General features: G+C 41.8%; 1 protein-coding gene across 1 annotated transcript in view; it reads right to left on the bottom strand.

Moving 5' to 3' along the window:
* The window catches only part of Cstf3 (cleavage stimulation factor subunit 3), a 90,477-nt gene that overhangs the window by 4,226 nt on the left and 71,644 nt on the right, over positions 1-14,607 (bottom strand). Inside the window, exons 11-17 of the mRNA XM_004627064.2 lie at positions 13,524-13,633; positions 12,636-12,752; positions 11,722-11,796; positions 7,632-7,775; positions 6,274-6,376; positions 4,394-4,463; positions 1,514-1,709 (exon numbers count right to left, since the gene is read on the bottom strand). Coding sequence (XP_004627121.1) covers positions 1,514-1,709; positions 4,394-4,463; positions 6,274-6,376; positions 7,632-7,775; positions 11,722-11,796; positions 12,636-12,752; positions 13,524-13,633 — 815 coding nt within the window. The remainder of the gene's footprint in view (positions 1-1,513; positions 1,710-4,393; positions 4,464-6,273; positions 6,377-7,631; positions 7,776-11,721; positions 11,797-12,635; positions 12,753-13,523; positions 13,634-14,607) is intronic.

Raw genomic sequence — 14,607 nt, 5'->3', positions numbered from 1 at the left:
CATTAACTTTAATTTTTCTTATTTTGGAAAATGTTAGTCTTTTATAATAATTCCACAAATTAGTCTTTGGCTTTTCACTGAATGGTAGACAAAAAGTAGAAATTGCTCATTTCTAAAGAAAATTATAATAATAAAAAAAAGAAATCACTCATTTCTAAGCAGTAACCCCTTGAATACTAGGTATGCCTTGAGTCAGAACAGGAATCTAGGACTAAAACAACTAGAGCTTCCATTAAGGAAAAATGTCTGAAGTTCTATTGAGTTTTTATTTTGTTTATATTTGTTTGTTTGCTTTTAGCTGAGCCAGCTCAAGTGTGTAGTTCAGCTGACTTTGGACTCACTGTGGACTTGAACCCAGGCTGCCCTCAACTCCCTGCTATCCTCCTGCCGCAGCCTCCTGGGGCTGGGATCCAGGGGTGCACCTGCACCCAATTTCTCGGTCTTTCCTACTCCAGACAGCTGAGACTCAGGCTACAAGAGGGCAGTGGGGAAAAGAAGAAGGATAGGCCAGGACATGCTAATGCAGGCTGGCGTAGGACCCAGCCTGGGCTTCCTGTGTGCACATATTCCCTTTGGATTTACATAATGGCCGTGAGACAGAAACAGCAACAAATAGACCTTTTTTTCCTTTGTCTTTTTGAGACAGGATTTTGCTATGGAGCTCAGGCTGCCCTTCAGCCCACTTGTAGCCCAGGCTGGCCTCGAAGTCCCAGGGGTCTTCCGGACTCAGCCTCCCGAGAGCTGGGGTTGCAGGCGCACACCGCCACGCCAGGCAGAACAGTGGTTTTCTCAGCAAGAGCACTTATTGTGGGGCTTGGTGAACATTACCCTTCCCCCGGCCTAAAGAGGGTCAGCAAGCTGGCTTATCTTCTCACGACTCTGTAGTCTCAGGAGAAGAGCTCCAATGAGCTGCATTTGCCTTACAATGTGTCCAAACAAGTTTATCAACTTGGTAAAAATTATTAGGAAAAAAAGCACCAATTAGAAAAAAATGGCATACATGTGTGTTTTTTTTTTTAAATTTATTTATCTATTTTTACATTTATTTAGTGTGTGTGTGTGTGTGTGTGCGCGCGCGCGCGCGGCCAGCTCAGCCACCAGGGGGCGGGGCTGGCCGGCATGTGGTGCTGGGGGACCGAACTGCAGTCCCTGTACTTTGCTAAGCTTGTTCCAAGCAGGTGCTCTAGACCACTGAGCCATCTCTCCAGCCCCTATACATGTGTTTTCTTCTCTCCACAGCCCTCCCATAATGCCCAGTGGACATGAGACAGTAAGTCCCTGCAGTTTCAGAGACAGAACAAAAGTGCTTAGATCGCATTTTAATTTTGTGCTCGGCTACTTCTGATACTCAGGGCTTCATAAACCAAGGAAAAATCACTTCTTTGTTTTTTACAGATCTCCTCTAACACCAATTATATTTCAAACTTTACTTTAGAATGAAGGCTATCCAAGAACCCTTCCAAAACGACGGAAAAGTAAAGATGCTACAACAGCCTTGACCTGAAGTACATACCTTGTAACCCAGCGCTTTTAGTTCACTTGCAGAACAAGGGTACAGATCCATGAACTTGTATCTGTCTACCAGTAAAGCCGTTTCTTTGCCTTCATACTCTTCTTTGAATGCTGTAAACCGTCTTTTCTCCACTTTAAGTATACTAGCTAGATCACCAATATTACTTTCAAAAGCTAAAAATCGGGCCCATATTTCCCTGCAAGAAAATACATGGTAATTAGTAATTATTCTGGGTATGAGGCAGGAAGTCCATTTATTTATTTATTTATTTATTTATTTATTTATTTTTGGAGAAGAGAGAACATTTATTCATGAACTTGTTGGGGATGGCACAGTGGAAGCCTTCAGGAGTGCAGGGCTCGCCACTAGGAAGTCCATTTAAAGCAAGACTAATTATTTATGTATTTAGCACAGGGTCTACAGGGTCTCACTAACAGATCGGACTCATAGTGATCCTCCTGTTTTCAGCCTCCCAAGCGCTGGGATTATAGGTGTGCATCACCACACCCCGTCTCAATCGCTCTCTCAGCATATCCTGAGGGTGGGGCTGGCATGGCAGGCAGGGGATTGAACCCTGGCCGCTGTGCTGTGCCCAAGCAGGCACTTTAGTCTGTGGAGCTATCTGACCAGCCCTATTTATTTATTTTTGAGACAGGGTTTCGCTATGTAGTCCATGCTGGCCTTCTATACACGGCGATCCTCTTGCCTCAGTGTTCTCAGTGCTGGGAATATGGGCATGTGCCACCATATCTGGTCTTGCTAAATTATTAAAAGCCTTTATTATAAAGATTTACTAACTACAGAAAAATAGAGTAGTATAATATATATATACTATCCAGGTTTAATAGTTTTTAATGTTACTCTATTCAATCTTATTTTTGTATAAGTCTTTGAAAGTAAATTATAGATAGAACACTTCTTCTTAAAACCTGAATATTAGGTATTAGGGCCAGGGAGATGGCTCAGCAGAATAAGCACTTGCCTGGCAAGAGCAGGGTCCTGAGTTCAATCCCTGGTATAGCAAAAAAAAAAAAAAAAAAAAAAAACCAACCCTGAATATTGAGGCCTTTTATTGAGTTATTATTTATGATATATTTCCATTCTTTGGGTCAAAAAGAGATGCTTGCCTTAGAGTAAACTCTAAGTGGAAGTATTAAAGAAGGAACCTCGACAGGTATCTAACTGTTCCTAAATAAAGTGGCTGCATCATTTTGTTTAGTGGCATGAATTCTCCCCAACTTTTTTAAAAAATTATTTATTTATGTGTGTGTGTGTGTGTGTGTGTGTGTGTGTGTGTGTGTGTGGCCAGCTCAGCCCACCAGGGGGCGGGGCTGGCTGGCATGTGGTGCTGGGGGATTGAACCTCGGTCCCTGTGCTTTGCTAAGCTTGTTCTAAGTAGGTGCTTTAGACCACTGAGCCATATCACCAGCCCCTTTGTTTGGTTTTTTTTTGAGCTAGAGTCTTACCATGTAGCCCAGACTGGCCTTAAATTTTCCTCATGAGTTATAATGTTGAATGCATTCTTCATCTAATGTATGAATAAAAATATATTTCAAAACTTACTATGATTGCTGTTTATTTATCACAAATGTGGGTCATTGGTGTCTTTACCTTGCTCCAGCAGCCAAAATCAATACTCTCATGTTAGTTAACATCACTAAGCACCTCCGTGATAAAGCAGTATGTTGAGTGCCTATTATATACCAGGTCCTGGTGGACGTTACTGTGCCTCAGTAAGAAAGTGAGAACTGGTAAGGTTATGAAAATGCCCATGCAATTGGTTTTGGACTAGGGATAAAACCCAAAAGTGCTCTATGACTGAACTACATTCCCAGCTCCTGTTAGGACCGGGCCTTGTTAAGTGGCCAGGCAGGCTCTGCACCTGTGCCCTTCCTGCCTTAGTTTTCTGAGCATCTGGACTGCAGATGTGCACCCCGCACCTGGGAGCTGAAAACTGAGCCCAAGGCTCCGAAGCTTCACCACTTCTGCTCTGCCGCTACACTACATGCTTCTGTTTTGTTTATTTTTGTTTTGCGTATTTGGTTGTTACAGGGTCTCACTACACAGCTCGAACTCATAGCGATCCTCCTGTTTTCTGCCTCCTCAGTGCTGGGATTACAGGCGTGCGCCACCATGCCTGGTCTTGGTGGCCCACTCAGCACACCCTGGGGTGGGGCCAGTGTGGCATGTGGTGCTGGGGATCAAACCCTGGTCCCTGTACTTGCCTAACCAGGTGCTTAGTCTGCTGAACTATCTTGCCAGCCAATGCTTCTGCTTCATAAAACTGACAAAACCATAAATCAGGGCCACAATAAAACAAGTTTTTTTTTTTTTTTTTTTTTTTTTTTTTTTGCAGTACCAAGGATCAAACTCGGGACCAGGTGCTTGCCAGGCAGGTGCTTATGCCACTGAGCTATCTTCCCAGCCAAGCTTTCAATATGTAAGAACAGTCTGCTTTTGAATAAGGGAGTTAAAAATTTTATAACTCCTCTTTAACATGTTCATATCCACTTGTAGATACACATTACACTAGAAAGACATGAGCATAATTAGTGATAAGCTGGGGGCGTGGCACATAGGTCAGGCCCAGCAGAGGCAGGTTTGTGAGACTGTCTGAAAACATGAGCTGGGCTTAGTGGTACAGCTCGATGTGAAGCCCATGGGTTCAGTCCCTAGTAGGCAAAAATAAGTAAACAGTAAAGACACCTTTCAAAGCAATTCTAATCATTATGCAGGAAATAAAAGATTAGAGATAAAGGTATTACAGGTGGGCAAATCGAGCCTCAAGTGAGGAGCTGCTGCTGAATTGCACATTCAAGCAAACACTCAGGAATTAAAGTTGCCCTTAGAACCCACAAGCACATTTTCACAGTGGCTTACCCGGACTTCTCGGGAGGAAGGCTTCCAGATGTTAGAACTCGTTCAAATAAAACTCGTGTATTATTGTCCTCTAGGATATTTAAAAGATTATGTTAAAAGAAAAAAAAATCATTTTTATAGTTCAATAATATATTTGCACGAATATAACATCAACTCAACTTACAAAAACTCTCACGCAGAAAGGTAACTTGTCATACCTTTTTTTTTTTTTATGTCTTTGATACAGGGTCTCACGCAGTTTGGACATGCAGTGATCCTCCTATTTGCAGCCTCCCCAGTGCTGGGATTACAGGTGTGTGCCACCACACCTGCCTGGTCTCACTGGCCAGCTCAGCACACACAGGGGTGGGGCCGGTGCACCACGTGGGGCCGGGGATTTAGCCCCAGTCTCTGTGCTTGCTTAAGCAGGTGCTTAGTCTGCTGAGCTATCTCACTGGCCCCCTGATTTTTATATATGAGGGAAGTTTAGGTTCAGAAAGACGTCTGCAATGTATGTCCTACTTGCCTTTTATTTTGGTTCTGGGAATTGAACTCAGGACCTTGTGCTTGCCAGGCAGGTGCTTGTGCCACTGAGCTATATCCTTGGCCCCTTGCTTTTTAAAAAAAATGAAAACCACACAGCTGCTAAAATGACTAGATATTTTTTAAATGCACTGAGCAATTCCAGGAGCAAAGCCACTGACAACCATTGAATTGTATGCTTAATAAGGGTACATTTATGATTTATAAATCATATCTCAATAAAGTTGTTTTAAAAAATACAGCAGAATGGACTCATAGTGATCCTTCCTGTTTTTCAGCCTCCAAGTGCTGGGATCACAGGTACATGCCACCAAGCCCAGTCTCATTCACCACCTCAGTGTGCCCAGGGGTGGGGCTGGCACAGCATGCCGGGATCGAACCCCCAGCCCCTGTGTCTGCCTGTATTTTTTTCTTTTAGCTGGTTCACACTGCCTTAAGGATGGGTCTGGTGTGTCATGTGGAGCTGGGGATCGAACCATGGTCTCTTTTGTGGTGCTAGAATCAAACCCAAGTTTTCATGTATGTCCAGCAAGTACTCTACCACTGAGCTATATCCCAGCCCACATATATTTCTCTTTTATACAGGATCTTTTATTTAACATTTTTGAACCAAGACATTGCATACCCTGAATTACTAGTAACTACACTAGATTTTGTGTGTGTGTGTGTGTGTGAGAGAGAGAGAGAGAGAGAGAGAGAGAGAGAGAGAGAGAGAGACAAAGAGAATGAATGAATTACCTACCACAGTGCCTGTTACCAAGCAGAAACTCACACAGAGATGGTTTTTATGTTACTGTTATTACAACAAAATAGGGAAATAAAGATGCTAATGAACTTAATATTCTTTTCAAAATTTCTTCCCTAGTAGCCTCAAAAGAGTTTTACTTTACTACAGGGGTATCTGGGCTTAATGGTTAGAAGGCTTTCTATTTTGCTTTGATGATGCTGGAGATTAAATTCAGAGTCTCACACCTGCTGAGCAACCCTATGTGTAGTTGTACCCCAGCACTAGGAAGGTTTTTGGTCTGTTGGTCCTCCAGGAATCAGGAGATGAGTTATGCAATTTCATCAGTAACAAATACAAACAAGACTCTGCGTCTGCTGACACCAACCTTGTAGCTTTACCCTAGTACTAAGAGACTTTACTGACCATTCTGTGGAGTTAAAAGGCATCTACTATTATTCAATAAATATAAATTAATGGTTCAAAGCTATAATACTTTTTGGGTCCCTATTACGTGCCCGTTTCTGGTGTGGTTTCTCATTTATAACACAGTCAAGAAGGGAAAAAACCCCCAACAACATAATTTCAGATCATTTAATATTATGGAGCCATTAGTGATCCCAGAGTCACTTACCATTGAGGTGAGAGAGATAGTCAATATAGGCCAGGACATACTCTGGAATGTCTCCGTATTTCTTCAGTCCCAGTTCAAAAATCTTAAAGGCAACGGATTTGTCCTAAAAGTGGATAAAGTAATGATTTCCATGAAATTTGAAACAAGATACTTCCCCAAATATTGAAACTATAATATGTAAATATGTCATGGAATGGCCAGAAATATAGCTCAGAGGCATAGCACCTGCCTGACAAGGGCAAGGTCCTGAGTTCAAATGCCAATACAAAACAAAACAACAGACATTGAACAAGAGTTAAAATTACACTAAGTGAAAAGTGTTGAGCTAAAAATCAGTGAAGAGCCAGGCACAGTGGTGCATACCTGTAACCTCAGCACTTGGGAGCTGAGGCAGGAGGATCGTTGTGAGCTCAAGGCCAGCTTGGGCTACAAAGTGAGTTCGAGGCCAGCCTGAACTCTATAGTAAAACTCTGTTTCAAAACAACAAAAACAACAAAAATCAGTCAAGAGTGTTTAGGGTCAGCAAAATCAACATACAGACCCAAAGACTTGCAAGACTGAGGCAGGAGGATCACTTGAGTGAGCCAAGGAGTTGGAGGCCAGCCTGGGTAACAAAACAAGACTTCTACTTTTTTTAAAGATAGAACTGGGTGATACATGCCTGTAATCCCAGCACTGAGGGTCACCTGAGCCCAGCAGTTCAAGCCCAGCCAAGGCAACTTAGCGAGACCCTATCTCAAATAGAATAGAATAGAATAAAATAAAATAAAACAAAACAAAATAAAATGAAGGGTTGGAGCTGGCTTCAATCTTCAGTACTGAAGGACAAAAAGGGGAAACAGAGGATTGCAAATTAGAATATAGTTGGATATTTGGATAATGCTCCACATGTTATATACAGATACACTTAAGACTTCCTTTACAAAATGGAGCAAATAAAACTTAAAAACACAGCTGGGCATGCCAGTCATCCTAGCATTTGAGGCTCAGGAAAGAGGATCATTGTAAATTCAAGGCCAGCCTGGGCTCCATAAGGAGCTCTCTCTCTCTCTCTCTCTCTTTTTCTCTCTCTCTCGCTCTTTCTCTTTTTTTTGGTACTGGGAATTGAACTCAGGACCCTGCGCTTGCCAGATAGGTGCTTGTGCCTGCTGAGCTGTACCCCTGGCCCTCACATAAGGAGTTCAAAGCTGTCCTGAACTACATTGCAAGACCTATGTCTTAAAAAACAAACAAATCCACCACCAACAAAAACTCAAAAAGCTTAATGACAAAACCTAGGATAATGTTTTTTTCCTATTGATTAATGTTTTCAAATGAAAGAAATTACTTCATCTTTACATACATATTTCAGTATTTACCTTACTACAGTAATACTCCATGAGTGCTGCAGTAACATAGACATGGTGGCGGGTTCTGGTATCTTCCCTCGCTTTTTTAAATATCATTCGTCCTGATTTGATACCTTCTGCTCTCCTTGCAAATTTCATATATTGGATATATACCTATGTAAAAAACAGAAAGTACCGAAGTCGTATTTTACAATTTAGACAGAATGTGACCCTTATAGAACATATCATCAATGCAACTGATTTCTACACTAAAATATTTTTTGTAGAAGAAAGCAATCCTGACTTGAAATGAGGAAGAAATTAGAAAGGAGGATTACTGATACCTTAAATCCATAGGTGAGTTTTTGTGGTACATATTAGGGATGCATGATGATTCACGTGTTTTGTGGTACTGGGCCTTGAACCCGGGGCTCTCACACACGCTAGGCAAATGTTCTCCCACGGAGCTACATCTCTAGCCCTTTTTTATTTTTTGGTACTGGGACTCAAACTTGGAACCTTGTGCTCTCCAGGCAGGCACTGCACTGCTGAGCTATATCTCTGGCATTTATTTTTAAGACTGGGTCTTGTTGAAGTGGTCCAGGATGGCCTCGAACTCGAGATCTGCCTCCTCAGTCCCATGAGTAGCTGGCATTACATGTAGGCAACACATCTGTTCTTGTTTTTTACTGATATAATTCACATACCATAAAATTCACCTTTTAAAGGGTACAATTTGGCAGTATTCAATATAATCACAAGGCTGTGTACTCATCACCACTACTTCTATGCTATGCAAATTAAATTGTTCTTTGGTCTACTGGTTTATTTTGGGACTTGTGGCTTAGCTCAGTTGTTTAAAGTGCCTGCTTGCACAAACTCAGTCAGACGCATGGGACCACGATTGATCCCCAGCTCCACATGCCGCACCCGACCCGCCCTTAAGGCAGCCTGAACCAGCCCTCCCCCCAAATCTACTGGTTTATTTTATTCATAAATTTTAGATATATAAAGTGGTAACATTCATCATAGGAAATTAGCACCTGTACACAGTATAACTTTTTTTTCCCTCATTCTCCTACTAGCCCTTCAGTCCCTCTTTGTTTATAAAAGCTTTGTTTCCATTTTTTCTTTCTATTCTTTTTTATTCTAGTCCTTTCTTTCCCTTGTTCCCCTTCTCATTTGAACATCTTTTTATTTATCTATTTATTTATATTTCTTTTTCTTTTTTCTTACCTATCTATAGGGGAAATGGAGGCAGAAGCAGAAGGCAGAGATGTTGTTCCAGGAGCTGGAGTAGATAAAGATGTGGTTGCAGGAGACCGACAAGACAGTTGCTGCTGGAGGGCGTGGAGGGGGCAGTGCCAGTGGACAGGGCAGGGGGAACATGGAGGGAGGAAGGTGGGAGGTATTTTTCCAAGCCAACATAGGCTTTTAAGGGATTTCTGGCCATTTGCCACTTTGATAACAGACCGGCAAAGAGTTCAGGCCACTGGCTTCCACTGTAGAGTTTATTCTGTGGCCAAGCTGTCTGGCGTAAAACATTAGTCGTTTTGGCTTGAGATATCCTTGAAATAAAAGAGCACTGGGCTGGGGAGATGGCTCAGTACAATAGGGGCTTCCCTGGCAAGCGCAAGGGCCTGAGTTCAATCCCTGGTTCTGCCAAAAAATAAAAATAAAAAAATAAAGAAATACAAGAGCACTGAGAGTCTTTAGGAGACAACCTAGTAGCATGTGCTTTGGAGGATGGGAGGAATGTTTTCCATGGTGACTGGATTAGAGTGAGCCAAAGATTAGGGCAAAGCCTGACGCCAGCCCTGTTAGAAAGTTGTCATTTTCTAACATAGAGTGAATGTGAGAGGAAAAAAAGTCAAAGCCTGTTTTAGTGACTGTCATCACTAAAAACAGGGGGTGGGGTCCAGAGGCACACTGAAGAGGACTTCCAATGAGGGCTCATAGTTTTTGAGATGAGGGAGGAAAAAAATAAGCAAGATCCCCCCCACCAGTTGAGATTAGCCAGGGTTCAATGTGCGCTAGCAAGGGCAGGCGGCAGGGGCCGAGGCAGAAAGTGGCTCAGTGGGGGAGCTTAAAACCAGGGCGGGGATGCCCCAGGAGCCACACGGTGTGCTGAGCCGAGTCATGGCACCAAAATGTTAGGTTTTATTGGAGGTGGAGGTGGAAGTGCTGGAGACGGCAGCGGTGGCCCGGCAGATAAGCAGAAATCAGGTGGAGGGAGCCATTACTAACTCCGAAGATACAGACAGGATTGAGGGCAGGGAGATGGGAAGATCCTCTCCATATTCTTCCTATTTACAATGTTACATATTTTGGCCCTTATTTACACTTTTGGCTTCTTATACCAGAGAAACCATGAAATATTTATACATGTGTGTCCTTTTTATTACACTTAAGAGAATAGTCTCAGGGTTTATCCATTTAGCTAGAAATGTCTCAAGCTTATCCTTCTTTATGGTAGAGTGCTAGTCCATTGCATAAAAAAAAAAAAAAAAAAAAAAAAAGCCTGCCACATCTTTATTCACTCACGGCCCCACCTCTGATGGTCATCTGGGGTGTTTTCAAGGCTTAGCTATTACAAACTGTGCCACTATCAACATGGGTGAGCACCTACCGCTGTGGTGTGAGCTTTTATTTCTTTGGGGAAGATACCTAGAAGCAGAACAGCTGGTTCAAGTGGAACCTCTAGTTTTAGTTTATGAGGAAACTCCACACTGATTTTCAGTGGTTGTACTAGTCTACACTCCCACCAACAGTGGACAAGAGTCCCTTTCCCCCCACAGCCACGTCAGCATTTGCTATTGGTAGATTTCTGGATAACAGCCTTTCTTTCTTTCTTTCTTTCTTTCTTTCTTTCTTTCTTTCTTTCTTTCTTTCTTTCTTTTTTATTCTCATTTTATTGACTTCGCTGGTATTTTTGTTTTTCAGTACTGGGAATAAAACTCAGGACCTGTGCTTGCCAGGCAGGCGCTTGTGCTGCTGAGCTTTATCCTCAGTCCTAGCCGTTCTTTCTTGAGTGAGAGGAAATCTCACCATTGTTTAATTTATCCAAATTAAATTTTAGGGTGAATTTGACTGCCAATACCACTAAAAGATAAATACATAAATAAAATAGGGGATGGGGCTGTGACTCAGTAGCAGAGCAACTGTCCAGCATGCTTAGTGCCTTGATTCAAGGCACTGCAAAAAAAAAAAAAAAAAATTATTTATTTTTGTGGTACTGGGGATTGAACTCAGGACCTTGTGCTTGCAAGCACTTATTCAACTGAGCTATCTCCCCAGCCCCCCAAAAAACTTTTTTAAAGAGGAAAAAATGTAAAAGTAATAAAAAAATTCCATTAATGAAGTCTAATTACTTAGAAAACTTAATATTTATCCTAATGTAAGTGTATTTCACAATGTATATATAATTTCACATTTTCTTAATTTAAAGGGCCCATGACTCTTTTTTCTAAAGGCCATAAATGGAACCTCAATGATCCATTCTGGCTCATTTGCTATGCAGCCCCTCTAGGTGTCCAACACATGATGAGTCCACAATATTTAGGAACAAACATTGCTACCAAAGCCCTGGTTTGCCCAATTTTGATGATGTAAAACTATGCTTCCCAGATTTATGAATGGATGACGTATGAGTTCGTCAAGGAAAGGACTGCTAGCCAGCGTGGCAGTGCATCGCTATCATCCCAGTACTCTTGAGAGGCTTAGGCAGGAGGATTCCAAGTTCAACCCCAGCTTGGATAAGGTAGGAACTTCACAAGTCCCAGTGCCAAAAAAAACACAAAGCTGGGGACATAGCTCCATGCAAAGGTCCTGGCCCTGTTCCCAGTTACCATGCCACCACCATCAAAAACCCCAAAAAACAAAACCAAAACACCACCCAGAATTTAATCAGTTACTGTCATGGATTAGGGCAGAAGGCTGCCTATCCAAGGAGTGATACAAGGGAATTCTGCACAGGTTTTCTGTCTTGATTCTGACGGTGGCCCCTGACTCATGGTTATTTGTCAAAACAGCAACAACAAAAAAACAATGAATGTCATGATAGGTGAAGTTTTGCTCAGCCAGATTGCCAAGGTGGGAGAGAGACATATAAGTGACTCACCAAGGTGGGGTCGATGTCCTCGATGGCCAGAAGTCTGTTATATATGCTGTGAACCTTCTCGTACTTCATGCGACTCTAAAGGTGATGGAGAAGCAAATGCAAAGACATACTCAAAGAAGCACGCTATGAGCTTTAAGGAATCCTCCCCAAAACATACACAACAAAACCTGCGCAGAAGGCCAGCAACCGATCGCTTGCATCATCTCTGGCTACCAAAAGCAGTAGTACATCTGGCAAAAAGCAACCAGAAACAAAAAAAAAGGCCTGTTGCAAGAAAATCAAATTGTATTTCAAGCCAAGAGGCAAAGAAGGTCACTACAACCTTGTAAAGGTGACAATCTAAGAGTGACAACCATCATAAATATATATGCAACAAATGCCAATGAGTCCAACTGTATAAAACAAATATTAATGGACATGAAAAATCAAATTATAAGAAAGTTGTAGCCAGATACGATGGTGTACACCTGTAATCTCAGCATTCTAGGAGACTGAGCAGGAAGATCACAAATTGAAGCTCAGTTTGGGAAACTTAAGTGAGACCCTGTCTCAAAAATAGAGCTGGGAATGTAGACAACTCAGTGTGAAGATCTTGAATTCAATTCCCAGTACTAAAAACAAAGAAAGAGGGTTGGCTAAGTGGCTCAGCGGACTAAATCACCTGCTTAGACAGGCTCAGGGACCAGGATTTGATCCTCAGCGTGATGTGCCAGCCCTGTTCCTGAGGTGCGCTTTGATAGTGACTGAGACTGGGTGTGCTAGTGCGCACCTATAATCCCAGTACTTGGGAGGCTGAAAACAGGAGGATCACTATGAGTCCGATCTGTGTAGTGAGACCCTGTAGTCCCTGTACTAAAATACATTAAAAAAAAAAAAAAAAAAGAAAAGAAAAAGAAAGTTCTGAACATCCTTACCTCTTCATAATCTGCATATGCAAAATAAAGAAGCATATTCTTCTTCAATAAAGTGCTTATGGCTCTTTCATATATATTAGCAGCTTCATCACTAAATAATTTGGCATTATTCATATCCTAGGACAAAAAAAGAAACCTTACTCTCAATAATCTCATTTGGTTGAAAGAGGATAAAATTATGTCTAGATTATTTATTTGTATTTAAGGAACACACACACACACACACATACACACTTGTCTCTGGATTCTACAAACATTCTCATCTCTGTATTCTAATATTGCAAAGATTTCTTTCATTTTTTGAGTGGGACTGTAAGTAGAGTTTTAACCCAAGGTCTCTACCACTGGGATAAACCCACAATCTATATTATTGTAACACAGGGAAGAACCATGCAAGCATTTTAAATGATTCACCACTTTAAAAACAGCCAATATATTTTAATTGAGTAAGAAAGTTTAATCATGCATGTCAATAAAATTCATAATAATATATTTTAAATTTATTTTTTATTTTTTGTATTTTTTTAGGGAGGGGCCTACAGGGTGTTCAGGGTCTCACTACTAGATCAGACTCGTAGTGATCCACCTGTTTACAGTCTCTAAGGGCTGGGATTACAGGCCCACGCCACCACACCTAGTCTCAACTGCAGTCTCAGCGTGCCCCGGAGGCGGAACCAGCATGGCAGGCCAGGGAATTGAACCCTGGCCCCTGCACCTGCTTGTAGGCGCTTTAATCTGCTGAGCTATTTGGCTGGACCCTGACATATTTTTTTAAATTTTCAACAGTTAACACTTTATTACCAAAATTTAGTTTTACATTTTTCAGCAAAATCATTGCTATAACAAAACCACATAAAGACCAAATAGGATGGGGTAAGAAATACTCACTCCCTTCTCTGCAAGCAGCTTACTTGACTGCTCCAGGTACTGGGCAGCTTCATACCAAATATCAGGATGATGACCCAGCACAAGCAGGCACTGTTCATAAGCAAACATAACTAAAAAGATACATGCAGAAACAGCATTTAATTAAAATAAAATCAGTAAAGCTCTTAATACTAGCATCACAACTAACTTGTTAGGCTCCAATAGGGCCCTCAATAATGAATGCTAATAAAAAATAAAAAGCTTCAGTGATTTCTGGTACCCTTATCTACCAGAGGCACATCTGTCCATCATTAAAACTACAGAGTATGAAAGACACTAAAAGTATACAAGTGAACAAGATTTCCTATACTCAAGAAGTCTGGAGTCCGGGTGTAGTAGCACACGCCTGTAATTCCAGCACTGGGGAGGCTGAAAACAGGACGATCACTATGAGTCTAAGCTGTGTAATGAGACCCTGTAACAACCAAATACATTTAAAAAAAAAAAAAAAAAGAAGTCTTCAGAGTATGCAGAGGATAGACATTAAAAAGGCAAAGGTAAGAAGTGTTATAACTACGCAAATATTGCATACGGAAACTTAGAGCAATGGTACCTAACGTAGGCTATGTAAGAAAGGGTCCACTAAGGAACTGGCAATTAAATTTAAAAACAAAAAATCTTTTATTGATTTATTTGGTACAGGGTCTCACTATGCAGCTCAGACTTGTAGTGATCCTCCTGTCTTGGCCTCCCCTGCCCTGGGAATACAGGCGTGTGCCACCACACCCAGTTTCAGGGCTGGCACAGCATGGGACCTACATGGTATGTGGTACCAGGATCAAACCCATGTCCTTGCACTTGCCAGGCAGGGCTTAGACCACTGAGCTATCTCCCCAGCGCAGGAGCTGGCACATACGACAAAACCTGAAGAAACAGTTCGATCCCCACAACACTCCAGCCATGCCAAAGTGCCCTGAAGGCATTCAAGGAGCAAAAAAAAAAAAAAAAAAAAAAATTCCTTATTGGGCTGGAGAGATGGCTCAGTGGTCTAAAGCACCTACTTGGAACAAGCTTGGCAAAGCACAGGGACCGCGGTTCAATCCCC

The sequence above is a fragment of the Octodon degus genome, unplaced genomic scaffold, assembly GCF_000260255.1.
Source record: "Octodon degus isolate 3935 unplaced genomic scaffold, OctDeg1.0 scaffold00018, whole genome shotgun sequence".
Classification (NCBI taxonomy): Eukaryota; Metazoa; Chordata; class Mammalia; order Rodentia; family Octodontidae; genus Octodon; species Octodon degus.
Note: the sequence above shows the minus strand (reverse complement) of the source record. Positions and strands in the feature narration are given on the sequence as shown.